Source organism: Crinia signifera, chromosome 12, assembly GCF_055691185.1.
Source record: "Crinia signifera chromosome 12, ASM5569118v1, whole genome shotgun sequence".
Taxonomy (NCBI): Eukaryota; Metazoa; Chordata; class Amphibia; order Anura; family Myobatrachidae; genus Crinia; species Crinia signifera.
The window spans coordinates 20,045,301-20,063,603 of NC_139228.1; the positions used below are offsets into that span (position 1 = coordinate 20,045,301).

General features: G+C 44.6%; 1 protein-coding gene across 1 annotated transcript in view; it reads left to right on the plus strand.

The window, feature by feature from the left end:
* Nucleotides 1-300: 300 nt before the first annotated feature.
* TYRO3 (TYRO3 protein tyrosine kinase) overlaps nt 301-18,303 on the plus strand; it is a 98,255-nt gene continuing 80,252 nt past the window's right edge. Inside the window, exon 1 of the mRNA XM_083167518.1 lies at nt 301-861. Within this exon, the coding sequence (XP_083023644.1) occupies nt 792-861 (70 nt within the window). The 5' untranslated portion in view covers nt 301-791. The remainder of the gene's footprint in view (nt 862-18,303) is intronic.

The window sequence follows — 18,303 nt, forward strand, 5'->3', positions numbered from 1 at the left end:
TTATTGTAGAGCAGTGAATAAATGACATTAAAAAACCGCATCGCACGGCACTAAAATGGCTCATGTGATGCGATGCGATTTCACTACGTTAGCGTCCGTAGAAAATCTGGGCGCCGTGCTAAGAAACAAGTACCAAAAATCTCAACGTGTGTGGGCACCTTAACAACCTGTTAATAAAATTCAAATAACACAATAATGTAATTTTCCATACACAAGGTGTCAGTGAGGAGTGAGCGATACTGCGCGTCTACCAGCAGAGGGCGCAGCACACGATGTACGGACTGCACGCCTCTTCCTGCTGCTGCTGCTGCTGCTGCAGCACTCCCGGTCCTCCCTGTATACAGAACACTTTGTATTGCTCAGGAAAAGGAGGAGACATCGGGGTGCTCTTGCAGGAGCGGGATCGGTGTGTTCCAGCCTTGCACGGTACAGACAATTCCATCCCGAGCTGTGCGGAGCCAGGCAGCCTGCAGTGCATGAGGATTACCGCCCCAGGTGCAATGCTTTCCCGGGGAAGGTGCATGGTGCAGGGGCATTGCTGCACAGAGGAGGCACAGTGAGGTGCTGCCTCTACTGCCTGGGATTGCCTGCTCTCCACATCATCACCTGCTGCTGCCGCCACATGTGCTTGCTGGGAGCTGTCACTCACTGATCACCCGGGGAAGTCTATGGGAAGACCAGTGCAATAGGTGACCCTCCTTGCCGGACCGGTGCCTGGGAGCCCCGCTGCATGCACAGCCCTTGCCGGACACGGTGAGCCTCGCAGGAGGATGGATAGGCGGTGAGGAAGCATGGTCTGCCCCGGGCCGGTCCCCCTCATCACGGAGCTGCTCCTAGCCGCGGTGCTCCTGCAGGCTGCAGGTAAGAGGAGAGCGGGTACCGGGTCACTCTCAGGCCGGGGGTGGATGTAGGACAGAGCCGCTGCTGCTTCATTCATCCATCCCTCAAGTGTACAGGAGCAGGGGTCTTCTAGGCACCTAGCAACCCAGGATTTCAGGATCTCCTCGGTTGAGTATAGATGGTTCAAATGAATTGGCCATGATACTGATGAAGTCAGCTGTGCTCAAGCATTGAGATCCTTACAACTTGGACTGTTAGGTGGGGGAGTACTGTACATCACTGATAATTGGAGAGTGTTATAGTGGGGAGAGATAAAGTAGCAGCCAATCTGCTCCTTAGTGCCTTGTTAGGAGATGACTATCTGTACTGTATCTCTCTCCACGGCTTAGTACATCTGTCCCAGTTGCCTTGGGTACTGCGTTTGGAAACCAGTGCTGTATGTAGTTTAGGACTGCAGTCCTCGGTAGGTCAGGCTGGACGGGCCTGCTGGTACTTGTAGTTCTGCAGCGGCTGTGCATGGTGTTTACACAGCAGCCTCAGAGGAGTCCCTACACATCACTCCCTATGTCATTGCAGGGGTAGTAGTCTATCCTTCCAGTAGTAGCTGGGTCCCTATGACTAGATGTAGACCACATACAGGAACATGGGATGGTACTAGGTAATGCTACATAACGCAGCTGCGGGAGAGCTAGCAGGTCCCTGGCACCATAGTAGATGCTATGGTACAGTAACAGGTGTCTCGCTGAGTGGAGGTCTCATCCACAGGAGATACTGGTCTTTATTCAGATCTGGTCGCAGTACAAATTTGTTTGGAAAATTATGTAACCTGTGCAGAGAGAGTTACATTTGTGTGAGTTATTTTGTTTCTGTGCAGGGTAAATACTGGCTGCTTTAATTTTACACTGCAATTTAGATTTCAGTTTCAACACACCCCACCCAAATTTAACTCTCTCTGCACAGGTTACATCTGCCCCACCTGCAGTGCACATGGTTTTTCCCATTTGTACTGCGATCAGATCTGAATAAGGGCCACTGTCTCTGCATCTGCCTGGGGTGGGGGTCAGCATTTGATGACCTTGTGCATCAGATGTAATAGTACTGACCGAAGATATGCTGGTGAGAATCGGTGCCTACTTGTTACTGAGTCCTTGTCCTCTCTAGAATCGCAGCAATGATTTCTGGATTACATTCCGTATCGCAGCCGGCACCTTGACCTCTGCATTGAAGGGACATGTACCCTATTGACCACAAAGCGCTGTACTATTGCAATAAGCCCAATGGTATTCTTGTCAGTGGCACAAGCATGTTCCAATTTTCCCCATACATTTGATATCAATTATTAATTTGCCTTATGGTTGTGATTGGAAATGTATGGATGGAATACCTGGCTGACACACAGATACCCCTTCACATTGCAAATGCTGGGTCGCATCTGGGATTTGGACACAAGTCCAACCCGAGAATAACCTTTTTTTTTTAACCTGGGTCGGAATGCCGGGTTGCTGGACCCGAGAAACTTGAAAAGGCCCTTTCACATCACACCGAGACCTAGGTTATTTTTGCTATGTGAATATATATGAGAGGTGAATTTACAAAACTTACGTCGACATTTAGGGGAATTTTTTTTAAAAACTAATGTCGATATTTTGACTGTCAACTTTCCCATTGTCACCCTAATGCTTGTGTTGATCTTTCCGGCCCTGTCGACCTATTTCATGTACCCCAATGTGGATCGAACCAGCGACATACTGTAGGGCGGCATATGACGGTGACTCTAACCGCTAGACCAAGCCCTGTTGACCTTTAGTGGTCAACCAAATGTATGTCAACCTTTTATAGTGTCGACCTAGTGACCCATACCCTTATTTACGAGTTCATAAATCCCTTCAACCAAACATGCAGGCGACTATCCACAGCGCAAGTGTAGCTGTGGTCAACCGCTCTGAAACGGCTCCATTGTGCAATAATCAAGTGTGACCGCACTTCAGAGAATGACTAATTTCTGCTTCTTCAAGAAAAGCATGCTGGGTAATTATCAATAGATGCGCCTAATTACACGCCGATAATTGGAAGACCAAATTATCATCCCCCAAATCTTGGTAAAGCTGCACTTAGTACATTCAGTGCTGCGTAATGTCAGGTACAATCCCCTGGAACAGCTAGTGATTGCGTAGCCACTGCCTAACGATGGCAATATTGTGAGAGAGCTCTCTCCTTGGCTAATACTATGAGTCATAGTCCTGCAGCGCCTGTGTTGTCAGCACTGGATATAAAGTGCCTGACTTGTAGGTGAGTGATTCGGAGAGCTGAGATAGGAGGCGTACGGGAAGAAATATTGGCTGACCTCGTCTTGCCTTGTGTCTGATAAATCAAGTTCCGTGTCGGCCTACCTGCGATAGGTTGTCCTGAGGTCTGACATGAGACTCATTAAACTCCCGTGGCATCTGACAGCAGCAGGTTTATTGGTACTAGTACTGAGATTTTACTGGGAAGTTCTTGGCCGTACAGATTCCTAATATATCATTTTATGTGCAATATGAAACTGAGCAGTGATATATATTAAAATATCAGAGGGGAGGAGTCACATGCGATGCCCCTTGAACCGCTCAAGAGCGTTCTTATCTTAATCGGGTGAAAAGTGGCCAACTCGTGCTACTGTATGGCTAGCTTTGTGAGAGGAGATGTTTTACAACAGGAGATGTTTTACAACAGGAGATGTTTTACTCATGATGCTACCACTCCACAATAAAGTAGAATCTGGCAGTAAATAACGCCGGAGGACTTTCCCATTAATAGACCCGCCGAAGTTCCTATTTTCACGTATTTCAATTGTTATATATACTCACTGAGTGTATGTAACAGTAGCATCAATGTAGACTGATGCTGTAGTGGCATACGTGCATATGCCCACTGCTCCTGCCTTGCCATCTGGCTGATGTTGGCGCTGAGTAGTCCGCAGTCCTGATATCTTCTAGTCATTGGTATTGTATGTGTATGATGTCACCAAGATGTTTTCTTGTTTGATTCCCATACTTATTCTGGGTTTGTTTATTGAGTATAACGTTACCGGTGATATTGTTGTTCGTAATGCAAAACCCAAACACACTAATCCTATTTACAAAGTGTTTTAGTGTAATTCTATAGCCGGCTCATGGAGGGGAATCTGATTTATTGTATTTTTATGTTGTGTTCTGGCTATAGTAGGATATCGTTTGCAAGCCCTTTCTCTGTGGTCGCATTTTAGCTTCCTAGATAATATATGACTGGGAACTGTGGCATCATTAATACCCCTTTCGCACCTAATTACCAGGTTCATGGCGGTTTCTTCCCAGTTCGACTCAGTAATTGGTGGGATGGGGGTTACCGGGTCCCGCAAACTAGTAGCAACAAGGCAATACAAACCGGTAAAAAAGAAGGGTTCTTACTGGTTCCTTGACATGTTGCTTTGCGGTATGAATGGGTTCATTGGGTCAAGCGATCCGTTTCCCGTTCACACCCATGGAGGAGGCGGGGCTTGGAGCAGCGCCAGCTCTATGCTCTGCCTTTTTCCCCTGCCCTGATAACGCTCTGCCACTTTGACGCCAGTTCGCTGAGGGGATGTGAACAGACCAAAATGCGCGGTCGCAGGGACCGAACAGTTTTAAAGTCCCGGTGCGACCCTGCATTTTGCGATGTGAAAGGGGTGTTAGCGGCCTATTTAGCATTGTTTACATAAAGTTATAAAAACCGCTGTCCCTGCATAATGTTATGAATTGTTGCTATGTACTAACAACCTAATAGTGCGTAGCGGGGATACAAAATAAAAAATGTCAATTGTAATACAAACAGTTTGGGGCTGTGTCGCGATTATTAACCCTTTGTGTGCCAATTTGGCAAAATTGGTGTGAAAACTGCCAAGCAATCTTTTTTTTTTCTTCATCATAATGAGATGTAATGTTTACCTTTTTTTTATATAGGAAATATCTTTTTTTTTTTTTCTGTTTTACCTATTTTTATTTGAATTTATATAACAAATGTGAGCGACGGTGATAATTTTGGCACTCCAAGAGTTAACGTGTGGTCGTTTTACGTACCTTTTTATTTGGTCAACCGCAATGCATTTACTTTGCATCAGTCAGTAAGTGAAGAATTGCACAAAGTAGACCACATTTCTAAAACTGCTGACACAACGTACTTGGGTGCTCCTAATTTTTAGGAGTAGTCTCAGGTTTTAAGGATTTGTCATAGGGTAGGCTTAGATGTGATCTTATTCAGAAAATGCAAATATCCTGTCAAATAACATCCTGAAAATAATTTTACATGAATTAAAACAAGCATTTAAAACCTTAACGATATTAAGATGCTGTTTAGTTGATGCAGCATGGCTGGGAATGTAGCGCACTGAGGTATGGTCTTGTGCCTAGAGGTGCATTCTTACTAGCAGTGTCTTCAATGTTGGTAACTACTGTATAGATCAGGCATGGTCAAATTATGGCCCTCCAGCTGTTGTGAAACTACAAGTCTCATCATGCCTTGCCGCAGTTTTGCTATAAGGGAATGCTAAAACTGTGGCAAAGCATGCTGGGATGTGTAGTTTCACAACAGCTGGAGGGCCACAGTTTGACCATGCATGGTATAGATGTATATGACCTAATTTACAAGCAGGATTTGTTATTCTTTTCTGTACATATTGAGCATGTGCACACCGCAACCCTATGCTATAAATAAGCCAGTGATGGCTAACCTTGACACTCCAGCTGTGGTTGAACTACACATCCCAGCATGCCCTGCTAGAGTTTTACTATTTGGCCATGCTAAAACTGATGCAAGGTGTGTTGAGATGTGTAGTTCAACCACAGCTGGAGTGTCAAGGTTAGCCATCACTGCTATAAGCCATATATCACTGTGCAGTTGGAGCTGTGCTGAGGGAGTGTGATTTATTGTCCGTGAGGTACCACCCAGCGGGCACATTATGGAATACCGAGGAAGGCTTCGTGCTTCTTGTCGACCACGACGTGCCCATTGCCAGTAGGTAATTATAGCCTCTGTTACATAAATGATATATACATTACACCACCACACCCAGGCAGTTCATGTTTGGAATAAAGCCATAAAATCACAATGTTCAGTAAATTTACAATGCCGCGCTTACTCCGGTCACACGCACGACTTGCCGAGTGGCCGCGGAAGGGTTAAGACATGGGAGCTGAGGTTTTCAAACTGTAGCTTAAGAAGTCAAAGGGGGTAATTCAGTTGTTTCACCCTTCAGCTGCCTCTGGATGGCGCTGAATGGAACAATTAAAATTTTGCTACATTCTGGTACCCTGCATATTCCAGAACCCATGTAGTTCCTCTTGCCTGCCTTTGTTGTTGCTTCTAGCACTTGTGTAGTCTGTATATCAGTTCTGAAATACAGACCACAGTGTACTAGAAGCATCACAGCAGACCGCGACACCACAAGAAAGAAAAAGCACAGGTTTTGGAAGATGCAGGATGCTAGAATGAACACTTGATGCTCATTATGTTTGGGCACCCACAAAACAATGAACTTACCCCTTCCCACATAGATTCCCAGAATGAGTTTTTGATCTCTACTGAGTATTGGTTGACCAATATATTTCTATTAAAACAACCTCTTTTGGACTATTGGCAGACTGACATTTTATTAAAATAAATGTATCAATAAGCAAAAATAATTGTTTTAATGTCATTTATTGGGGTCTATTGCTTGCCGCTGACCTACATACAGTAACTGGAATAGATGTTGCATGTTCCCAGTGTTGGGAGTTGCTCAGCTGTATGAGATTTCCCAGCTCCCCGCACCAGTAATTCTTAGGAGATCAAAGACTTTCTTGAAAGTAGAGCGAGAGAACCAAAGGTTAGCAACTAATGGCCTTATTTACTCGTCATGGGTCTATCTGCAAATCCCACTATCTTCGCTTTTACATGGGTCACTTGCTTCCAAGGAGTTAGCGCTTTAATAATGCAGCACTATAGTCTGATCATAGAAATGGAACGGGAACAATTATACTCCCAGATACTAACATACTGTATCTGTTAGTCATGCTGGTTCCGTATCTGACCTGAATTCTCACTCCTCTTCATTGTCGAAACAGGTTGGAAGATAGTTCCACTTCCCTATCTATCTATCTATCCTATCTATCTATCTATCTATCTATCTATATAATCTATCTATCGCAGTTTGGTCATTTCCATTTTCCTGCAGGTACAGTGCAAGACCTTCTTCAGTTCAGATTCCTTTCTATATTTGTTGGCTTTCTGCAGGTATTTTCTGTCATTTGCAAATATGTAAATTCTCTGTGGAAAGAGAAACCTAATTAAGGCGGGAAAAGTGCTGATTAATGGGGCCCACGTTTGCTTGGGGGCCTTAAGGGACCCCAGGCCAGCCATAGGTGGGATGGAAAATTCCAGGGATGGGGAACCTTCGGCGCTCCAGCAGTTGTTGACCTACACATCCCAGCATGCCCTGCTACAATTTTGCTATTTTGCAAGGCTAAAATTGTTGCAGGGCATGCTGGGATGTGTAGTTCAACAACAGCTGGAGGGCTGAAGGTTCCCCATCCCTGCCCTAATCGTAATTGCATATACATTCCACACAAACGTTAATTGAAAATGGAATTGCATACTATAATATTATATGTATAATGGGGTCTATGAACATTACTGACTCACCATTCTCATTGCTTTTTCCAGGCCTGGGATGGGGAGATCCAAGTGTGGGGACGGGGCTGCTATGGATTCGCAGTACCACGCCCCCAAACCTCACACCTGGACCTCCCAGCCTCTGGCAAGTCGGTGGTTCTTGGGAGCAAGGGGTGTGTGTCACTGTGATGCCATTTATCGTCATGTCCTCAGGCTACCCAATTGTCTCAGGAGCTGGGGAAAACGTTGAGGCTGCTCTACTGTGCCATCCACCTGCACCTAGATTGGGAATGGTAATTAGTGCTGAGCACACCAAGCATGGCGATTGAAGCGGTACACTCATTTGGTTTCATTGTGCTAAAATCTACAAATTAATACCAAAAAAACAACAAATCATGTTAACCCTTCCCTGTGTTAACCATTTCTGTGCCGACTTTTAGTCTTTGTTTGGGGTCAACCTAGATTCTGCTGACCAAATCACAGTTTCCTCCATGATCCAAACCCCTCCTGAACATACCGGGATTACCGCCATATATGAAGTACACGTGCATTCAGTAATAGTATAGCAAGTTGTTCTGATGTCACCGCGTGCTTTGTGGTTTAAGGGAAATGTTTTACTTGCATGTTTCATATACAGCAGTGGTGTCAAACTCATGGCCCTCCTGCTGTTGTGGAACTACACTTCCCAACGTGCCCTGCAATAGTTTTTGCAATCCATAATATAAAATCTGTGGCAGGGCATGCTGGGATGTGTAGTTCCATAACAGCTGTTGTGCCGTGAGTTTGACACCACTGATATACAGTATGTGGTTTGGTATTCTGTTACTGCAACAGTTTGTAGCAAAGTGTTAAATTCATGCGTTCTTATCGGGACTGTGATCATAAATCCACTAATGATCATAATTTGTACTGCTAACGTGTCCTTAAGGACAGTCGATATTGTATAATTATCATCACTCCGCTAAAAATATTGCAGATGTTTATAGCATTGACTAATTACAGTGTAGGTAATTGAGCCCCCTGCTGTCTAAATCAGGTTTCAGCCTTAATAAGCAATCTCTAGGTATAGTCCCTGAGGAACACATTAAGGATCAGTCATCCTCACCTCCTGTCCTTGCGAGGAGCAGCTGAGAGATGCTTATACACAGCTGCACACTGTAGGTAGCTCGACTCTCATTCCTGCAGTCCACCCACAGTATACTTGTGTAAGCTTCCTGTTCACAGGCATAGAGGTGGCTGGGATCCTGGCCCTCTGTTTCTGTAAAATACTAATGAGTTATTATGCAGCTTGAACCGATGGCAGGGGCCCAATGAAGGCTGAAGCGGCAACACTTGGCATGGCGTCTCACTTTATGCTCCCACATAAGCTTTGTATTATTCAGGAAAAACTGTTCGCTGTGTAATTAAAGGAAAAATGGCATATGAAGCTAAAAACACCCTCAATTCTTATAGAGCCTGTAGAATTACATATACAGTGTGCCTAGTGTTCATTCTAGAAGCCGGAATCTTTCAAAACACGAGCGGTTCCTCTTCCCTGCTTGTCGCTGTCTGCAGTGGTGTAGCACATGTCTGGTCTGTATATCAGAGCTGAAATACAGACCACACTGTGCTAGAAGCAACATAGCCAAGAGACTCCACAGGCAAGGAAGAGGAACTGCAGGGGTTATGAAGATGCGGTGTGCTGGAATGAACCCTAAACAGCAGGCATGTCCAAACGGTGGCCCTCCAGCTGTTGTGAGACTACACATCTCAGCATGCCTTGCCATAGTTTTAGCATTCGCTAATAGTAAAACTGTGGCAAAGCATGATGGGACTTGTAGTTTCACAACAGCTGGAGGGCCATAGTTTGGACATGCCTGCTATACAGAAATAAGGGGCTACACCTGGAAATACACACCTCCTGCGGACATTATACGTCTGGCATTATGCCGTGTGGGGAAGGAAAAGGATAGGGGTCACTAGCAATGTCGCATATACAATCACTTGTGGTAATAAGCCAGTCTTGATTGTATGTTGATAGCGATTGGTGATTGCTTATGGTCCAAATGACAGTGATTTTTATGATCTGAATAAGCAAACAAGTGAAGATCTTATGATACAGGTGTTTTCCATACCAATGCTCCAGTACCACCAACAGGTCATGTTTTCAGGATTTCTATGTAAACAAATTACTGACATGCATAAAAAGATTGCTGGCCAGATGCATTAAGATTCAAAAGTGATAAAGTGGAGAGTGATAAACAGCCAGCCAATCGACTCCTACCTGCCATGTCACAGACATGTGTTTGAAAAATGTCAGGCAGGAGCTGATTGGCTTGTTGTTTATCACTCTCCATTGTATCACTTTCGATGCTTCGTGCATCTGGCCCTAAATCACCTGTGTGTGATTTAAAGAATTGCTGACCTGAGGATTTGGAGATTAAGGAGGTCATTCTGATTCATCCTCACTGTTGTGAATTTGCAATGGGGAGTGACGGGAGCACATGCGAATTTTTACTTATTCATCTGTGCAACTGGACGTGGTGACTTGTGTAATCGCCGGCCCGTTCACAACGATCACTGCGGGTTGGGGGATAGTGTGTGACTGCAGTCATGCCCAAGGAACGCCCAGCATTTCATGGGGGCATCCCCATTAAAACGCTGGGCATTCCCATAGTGATTTGCTGGGGATGGGCACCTGACGTCAGCTGACCGCCCTCTTCCAGTACCAGGGCGCCACAAATCCGAGTCACCAGAGCGTCTTAGATTTGCGAGCACCTTAGAAATCATTCGATGGTTCGTCCCTGCAAATGGATGTTTATGCAAAACAACCATTGGTAGGCGTGCGGGTAAAATCAGCGGGTGGTTGTTCGTGCGAGCGGCGAATTTCGCAGCTTTTTGATTCAATAAGAATGACCTCCTAAGTCCCATATGTTCTTAGGGGGTACGCAATCTTGGCCGATATTTACGTCTAACAACTATGCGTGGCTCAACCTGACCATAACCAGCACTATTTGCGTGGAGAACAATTATTTGAATATCCTATCACTTGAGGCAGGAGATTTGGCGTGATAACGCAATTGAATCTTACCCTTAATACTTTAAGCTTTGTTTGAACTTTAAAGAATTGAAATATGACCCAAACCCCCCCCTCCCCTTTATATTAACCCACATCTGTGAGAGAGACAGTCAAGATATCCGTGAAAAATCCCTGCGTCGCTTACATTTGTTATATAAATTCAAATAAAGAATCATGTGTTAAAAAAAGATTATATTTCCTTTATAAGGTAATATTACAGGTCATTATGATAAATAAAAATGTTTGCTTGGAGATTTTCACACCTATTTTGACTGATACACTCAAAGGGTTAATGTTTCCAGCTACTTAACTCCTTCATATACCTGCTGGATCACCAGCACTCTAGTAAAGCATAAAAGATCATTCATTTTGGTCACATGATTTGTGCCCAAATATCTGACAGACGTTCAGTCCTACAGTGCTCTTGTACAGGAGATGACAGTTGACAGCTTGATTGAGAGAAAAAAAAAATCCTATGCATACTAATCTGCCTATTCCTGACTGTGCTATTGGCATTAATGTGGAAACACAGACAGATCAAGAAAGTAAGAAAACTCCGGCACACTGTGTATTAATGAGAACGTGACAGATGCATTCGGAACATTCAGTAGAACGTTCCCCAGCCTCACGCTTATCTCCCGTCTCTGTTTTGTCCCTCTAGGGGACAGATTTGAAAACAAACGATATCTGGAGTCATATCTTTTATTTATAATGAGCCCGATGTAATCTGTCCTTTGGGACTGTATCCGTATTCATAAAATATGCACAACGTTGGCTTCAGTGACACACACACACACACACACACACACACACACACACACACACACACACACACACACACACACACACACACACACACACACACACACACACACACACACACACACACTATAATAGGTGACACACCAGGCAGCCGCACTGATTGCTATTATTGTCCTCTAAACCCATTTTATCCAGTGCTAAGCAAGCTGGTTCTGAGAGGTGCAGTGATTGTTGTGGATCTGAGGCTTTGAGGTCAGGTATTGAAAAAAATAAAAATCAATATTCCGAGAAAAGTGACTCTCTGGGGCTATTTTAAGTATTATATTCTCAACAGGGCTGGATATGGAGAGGGAGGAAGTGTACGTATACCATCAGAATCAATACGCCATGGTGTGAATTCTCCTTAACGCCTTGTCTGCCACAGTCTGAAAGTGTTCCGGATAACACGGAATATGAGCCTTGGCAGGGTTTTTTATTTTGGGGGTCGACGCTTGAACATGTGAACAATATAAAGTATCAGCAGTTGGTTACTGAGCAGCTCCTTGATATTTTTCTGAGCGAGGTTCAGCCTGCATTAGATAAGTCACTCGGTGGGCGTACTCGGTATACGTCAGTTACGGGACGTGTTACAATACAGTTGGGTGGAGGACACAACATGAGTCACTGAAACGTATCATTTTAAACATAATTCGAATGTGTGGTGGTTTACTTTATATACTTGTCCCTTGTTGGTAAATCCTGACATGACCAATGGTGTACAGGGCTGGCACGTTACCCAGCTGCTCACTGCTGTCTGGATGGTTTCAATGACACTTTTCACAAATGACTAATTACCAGTGCGCAGGCCAGTTTACTTACTACAGTGTGAAAACAGTTACAGTGTATTAAAGCAGTTTGTTTTATTGGAAAGTGTTTCAGGAATCTGGTAAAGTTTTACTTGTTTCCGAAATACTTGTGTAATTATTATAAAGCACCACAATAATCACCATTGTATTTCCTGTTCATATTTACACATTGCATTACATAGAACATTTTAGGTACAAGGTCGTACTACACATAAGCCCTATTTTATCTCTATGTTGTAAATGCAAAGCTGTAGTACTATCAACCGCTAATTAACTCCTTAAGGTCCATACACACTGGGCACAGCAATAAATGGGGTAAATCACTGGTCTGAAAATCGCTCAGTGCATACACACTGAGCGATAGAATACTGAGAGTGCTCTAGTCACTGCCATGGAAAAGAGAGTCTCCAGTTACTGTCATACAATACAGAGCGCCCTATCAACTACCATAAAATATAGTGATTACCTACTGACTGCCGTACAAAACAAGGCACCCTAGCAGCAGTCATACAATGCAATGAATGCCTTAGTGACTGTCCTACAATACGGCAAGCATCCTGGTGAGTGATCTACAATACATAGAGCATCCTAGTGACTGCCATACAATACTAAGAGCAATGTAGTAACTGATGCACAATACATCCCAATAACTTGCATAATAGGAAGTACATCCTAGTAACTGTCATACAATAGTGTCAGCGACTTCCAAACTTTACAGTAAGCTCTCAAGTATCTATCACACACAGAATATGGAACTTCACCTACTGACTGCCACGCAATGCAGAGGGCATCACAGTGACCGCTACACTATACAAATGCAATTAAGAAGAGACTCTTATTCAGCTCACTGTGACGACTGTCCGGACACTAGAGTGTGCATGATCTCCTCAGTCTGATCAGGCCTCCCCTGGTTTTGTGAGATACGAATGATCTCATCTCTTTTCAGTTAGGACTGGAGCTCCCCAATCCTTTCTCTACAATGAGAGACCGCGTTGCAGCAAATCCCAAGGCAGCTGTTTGGTTCTGATTTGCGGTCAGGCTGCCTTGCATTGATATTCAGCAAAGGGGATCAGCCAATACAGAATAAATGTGCTTTTTGTTTAGTAAGTTGGAAATAAATAAAAGCGCCAGGCGGCCTCCTGAAAAGTCTTAGGGCTATGGCCAATCTGATGTCATTGCGAACACTCAGCACTGTGGAATATATTATCGCTTTAGAATAAAAACATTAATCACATCATTCTATTGTTAGCACATAATTAAATCATACAGTACAGTATCTACAGTATGTTGGCAAGTTTTTCTGCAGCTAGTAGCGTTATACGAACACTTTGACCACAGTTAAGGTGGCCATACACACGCAGATTTATCTTCAGATCTGGCTGGTTGGAACAAAACCATGGTTATGGATGGGAGCAAATGACAGTTGACCATTTGCTTGGAAATGCTGGAAAACTGCCAAACTGTCACTCATCCATAACCATGTTTTTGTTCCAACCAGCCGGATCGGAAGATAAATCTTACTAGTGTATGGGCACCTTTAGCCCCAGAATCTGGGCAACACATTTATATGGGTCCGAATTTGGCGTCAGCACCTGCCCTGGATTCGGCGGTTATCTGCCCGGAATAAAAGTCTGTTTAGAATTACTTTTTTTTACTGAAGAGGAAATGCCTGCTCGGGTAATTCTAGACTGACTTTTATTACTGAAGGGGAGAAGAATTATTCGATGGTCATCAACCATCGATTGATTTCTCTCCCGTTCGGCTGTATTCAAGGGGATGTGTTCATTTGGCTGCGATTTACATGCAGCCTAGCGAACTGGGCTGCATCAGACCCACTGTGAACACGGAGGGACTGTCAGATAAATGCTGATTGATTCTAGGAGCACTACAGTCAGGAGGAAATCTCTGATTACATTTTCTGGCGTGGCCTTGCCATTTCATTGAGGAGATGTTTGTCTCCCCCTGAGCTTAGCACTAGTCGAACTGACCAATCCGTAATCAACTAATTGATGTAATACATTTTTTTTTTTTATTAACTCGTCCTGGGTTCATTTTATTAAAATATCAGTGGATCGTCCAAGAGCAGGCCGCTATCTGCCGGGTAAACTGGGTCAGCTCAATGTGTCTGTGATGAGTGAAGGAAAAATCGTGCTTCCATTTATAATCGGACACTTTTTCTATTCGTAGTAATTGCCATGCGGGACCGTCTTGGAGCATGTACTTGCCACATCTGGCTGATAACTGAACTATTCCATAGACGGTGACACCTAAATTCTCTTATTTATACTTAAGCCTCATACACACTAGCCAAGCCCCGTCAGCGCTAATATTGGCGGCAGCGCGTCATGGCTAATTCTCAGATGCACTTCGAATACGACAATAAAGCTGAACGCGGACGGTCAAATAAAATGCCCCTAGGACTGACGTTTTATCTGGTAGTCCAGTTAAATTACCCCGCACAGTCACTTCCTTGCCTTGCACCTGCTAATCACCCAGTCCCAGACCGGATTTCATGTATATGACTCCAGTGACCTATCAGCAGCCAGAGAGTGCTTTATATGACTCTCCCTAGGTACATATCACTGCCAGAGCAACTTCTGCTGTAATCTGCGGTCTATCTTCCAGTGTGTAGTAATTCCAGAGGTTGCCTCCACATTCCACTATGTTACTCCCAGAACCAGCCATTACGGCTGGACACTGTCCTATGTTTTAGAGTGTTCCTAAGATACTATTTGTGGCAGCCTGCATTGCTGAGCGCTCTCCATAGTTCTAATGTACTCCTGTATACCTCTCAGTGCCAGTCACTATTGCTGGACACTCGCCAAACACTCCAGTCACTCATTAGTCTTCCCTTTAAATAATAGTGTATCTTACAGTGACACCTCTGAATCTTAGCTCCCTGCATGGGGGAGAGCAAGGTTTAGGAACCAAGAAGCATACCTCCCAACATGACCCTCTCCAGGAGGGACACAATGCTCTGTTTCTGGATTTTCCTCTGAATGTGTGATTGCCATCACCTGTGCCGGACAGGGTAATTGATAAAAAAGGTGCTTCAACACAGGTGATGGCAGTTATTCAATCAGAGGGAAGTCCAGAAACAGAGCATTGTGTCCCTCCTGGAGAGGGTAATGTTGGGAGGTATGAAGAAGGTAGGCTGCGGGAGAAAGGGTTAGGTTTAGGCAGTGGGGTATGGCTGTTCCAAGGGAGAGTTAGGGGGCAGGGTAACAGGATTAGGATGTTACGGAGACCCTGTTGGCATTCCCTGAATCTGGATGTCATTGTTGCCAAAAATATCACATGTATCTTATTTTAACATAGTAAGGGAGTGGTTTGAAATCCCGGCGATCAAAATCCCGACAAGGGGGGGGGGGGGTGTCGTGTATCCCCCCCCCCCCCCTTGCAGGCTCGCTGCACTCGCCACGCAGCGGAACCGGTGCCTAGCTACGCTCGACACACTAATTTATTCTCCCTTTATGGGTGTCGTGGACACCCACAGAGGGACAAAGTGCCATGATTCCGACCGCCGGGATTTCAACTGCATCCCGTTAGTAAGACAATTTTATCCCAAAACTGTAGACTATTAGGACAGGATAAGACCACATGGTAAGTACCAGCTACCTCCGTAATAAACTATACAGGTGATATTGAGTTGAATGTTTTTCTGTAGGTGGTCGTGGTACTAGGGCCTTTTTCAGTTTTTATTTATCATTGACAATATTTTTCACCACAACCTCCTGGCTTAAGCCCCATACACACTAGGTGTACATTGACCGCTATCACTCATTGTGGCCCTTCTGAGTGATATACAGTAGTTCATTATATCGCCCAGTTTGCATGCCTGTAATGACGGTAGATGTGCGGCCCACAGGTCATTAATATCCCCCTCTATCGTCTGCTGCACCCCCCCCCCCCCCCACCATCGCTCACCCACTGCTGGCACCTGCAAATGTGTATGCACTGATATCGGCAGGGATTGTATAGTGTGTCTTTGGCTTAAGTGCGTTGCGAGTGCTATGGGAAATGTTGGGCTGATGAAGTGTTGGATGAGAAGCGTCTGTAGGGCCTTAGAGGTGTTGAGAACACTGAGCTGGGTCAACTTTGGTGGAAGCTCGGATCTATCTAGGTGCGAGTCAAGTGTGCCATTACAATCACCAGCCTTTATTGTGATGGATGGGGTTATTATGCGATGTGCGCTCGTTAATGCCAGCTATTGTACTAGTAGCACAGATGCTAATGGACATCTTGAACCCAGCTTTCCTGTTCTATGTCGTATTATACTTTTCATCACAATAAGAATCGGGCACCGCTACTGTGCAAGTTTTCACGGGGGAAATAGTAGCACCGGTGAGTCGATCACTAATAAATTCATCTGTGCTGCCGATAGTAAACATGGCTGATTTGAGCTGTTGGCCGTCCTGAGGACTGGAGCGGAGACACTGATTTGAGAGTCTTATCATAGTTACACAGACCTTTGCTGCTAATGGCCCTCTCGTTATGCGTCATGCAGTCTCGTATAGGTCAGAGTAGGCAGCCTTCAGCATTATCGTTCCTAATAAGGTGAGGTGAAACAATTACGAGATGTCTTGTAGTATGCCCTTATGTTATGTTACTGCACTTTCAGCATATATCAATAGAGCATGTCAGCCCGGCCGCAGAAAGCGCCAGTACGGTTCTACCCTCAGCCGCTGTCTCCAATGACCTCATTTAAAATATTTGTGCGAAACCAGTAAAATGTATCGGTTGTATGAATTTGAAATCTGGGTCTTTGTATTATGTATATGCTACTCGTCAGTCCTGCAGTATAACAAATAATGTTATGATATTGTTACGTTGTGTATGATTATCATCGCAGGTGGTGTGTGTCATGATAGCATATAGCGGTGTGCTATAGAAGGTCCGGGGTCAATAGGTCAAAACGTGCAAAAGATAGTGGTGGTTCAGGTCCACAGGGTCAAACGGTTGATGCTCAAATGGCCAACAAGTTTTTTGGGGTGGTGTTTCCTGTGTTTTTTTGTTTTCAGTTTTTTTCGTTTGTTTGTTTTTTTGCGGTCAAATCTTGTACGTTTGATAAAAAGTGATCACCATCAGCAGGAAGGTTATGGTGTAGATCAGGGATGGGAAACCTTCAGCCCTCCAGCTGCTATTGTACTGCACATCCCAGCAAGCCCTACAACAGTTTTAGGATTGCCAAATAGCAAAACTGTAGCAAGGCATGCTGGGAGGTGCAGTACAACATCAGCTGGATGGCTGAAGGTTCCCTATCCCTGGTATAGGTTAAACAGTGGTGTCAAACTCATGGCCCTCCAGCTGTTGTGGAACTACACGTCCCAGCATGCCCTGTCACAGATTTTATATAATGGATTGCTAAAACTGTGGCAGGGCATGCTGGGACATGTAGTTCCACAACAGCTGGAGGGCCATGAGTTTGACACCACTGGGATAAGAGAATGCCTAATTCAACAGTCACCAGGTCGACCTGGTGACTAGGTCAACACCTAAGAATGGTCGACATACCCATACATACGTACGTTGACATGTCGACACAAGCTTTAAGGTGACATGAGTTTTTCACATTTATTTGGGGTGTCTGTTGACACGGACGTAATGTAAGTATGCTGCGCTTGCCATGCTTCGGGGGGGGGGGGCATCACTGCGCTTGGCACACTTATATTCTCACTATACTCTTGGATCGTAAAGTATGAAAAAATAGTCACCGTCGACCATGAAATGAATCGGCATAGTCTCCATGCATCTTAGTCGCATCACGTTCTCACCCTGGATTTTCGGCAACGAGACGCCTGACGCTAATGAAGTTACACAGGACAGGTCAGCTCATTCATGCCAGGCATCGCCCTCTACATGGCGTATTGATTCCACACTTAGGCGGACTCATTTGGAGCATGGAGCGAGCAATATTTCTAGTGCAGCCTAGTCCATTATTTTGGGTGCTCTCCTCTGTTCCGGTGGCTCATGGCCGGAAGATCCCTTCTGATAGTTAAACAGCCCTTGGAGTTGTACAGACAGTTAATAGCTGATGGTTTTTGTATTAGTGATACAGAAAAAGTGATTAAATTTAAATATTCACATTGGGTACCTTTGACAGATGACTTGTCTGGCACAACGAAACATGTCAGGGAGCACCAGCACTTTTTAAAT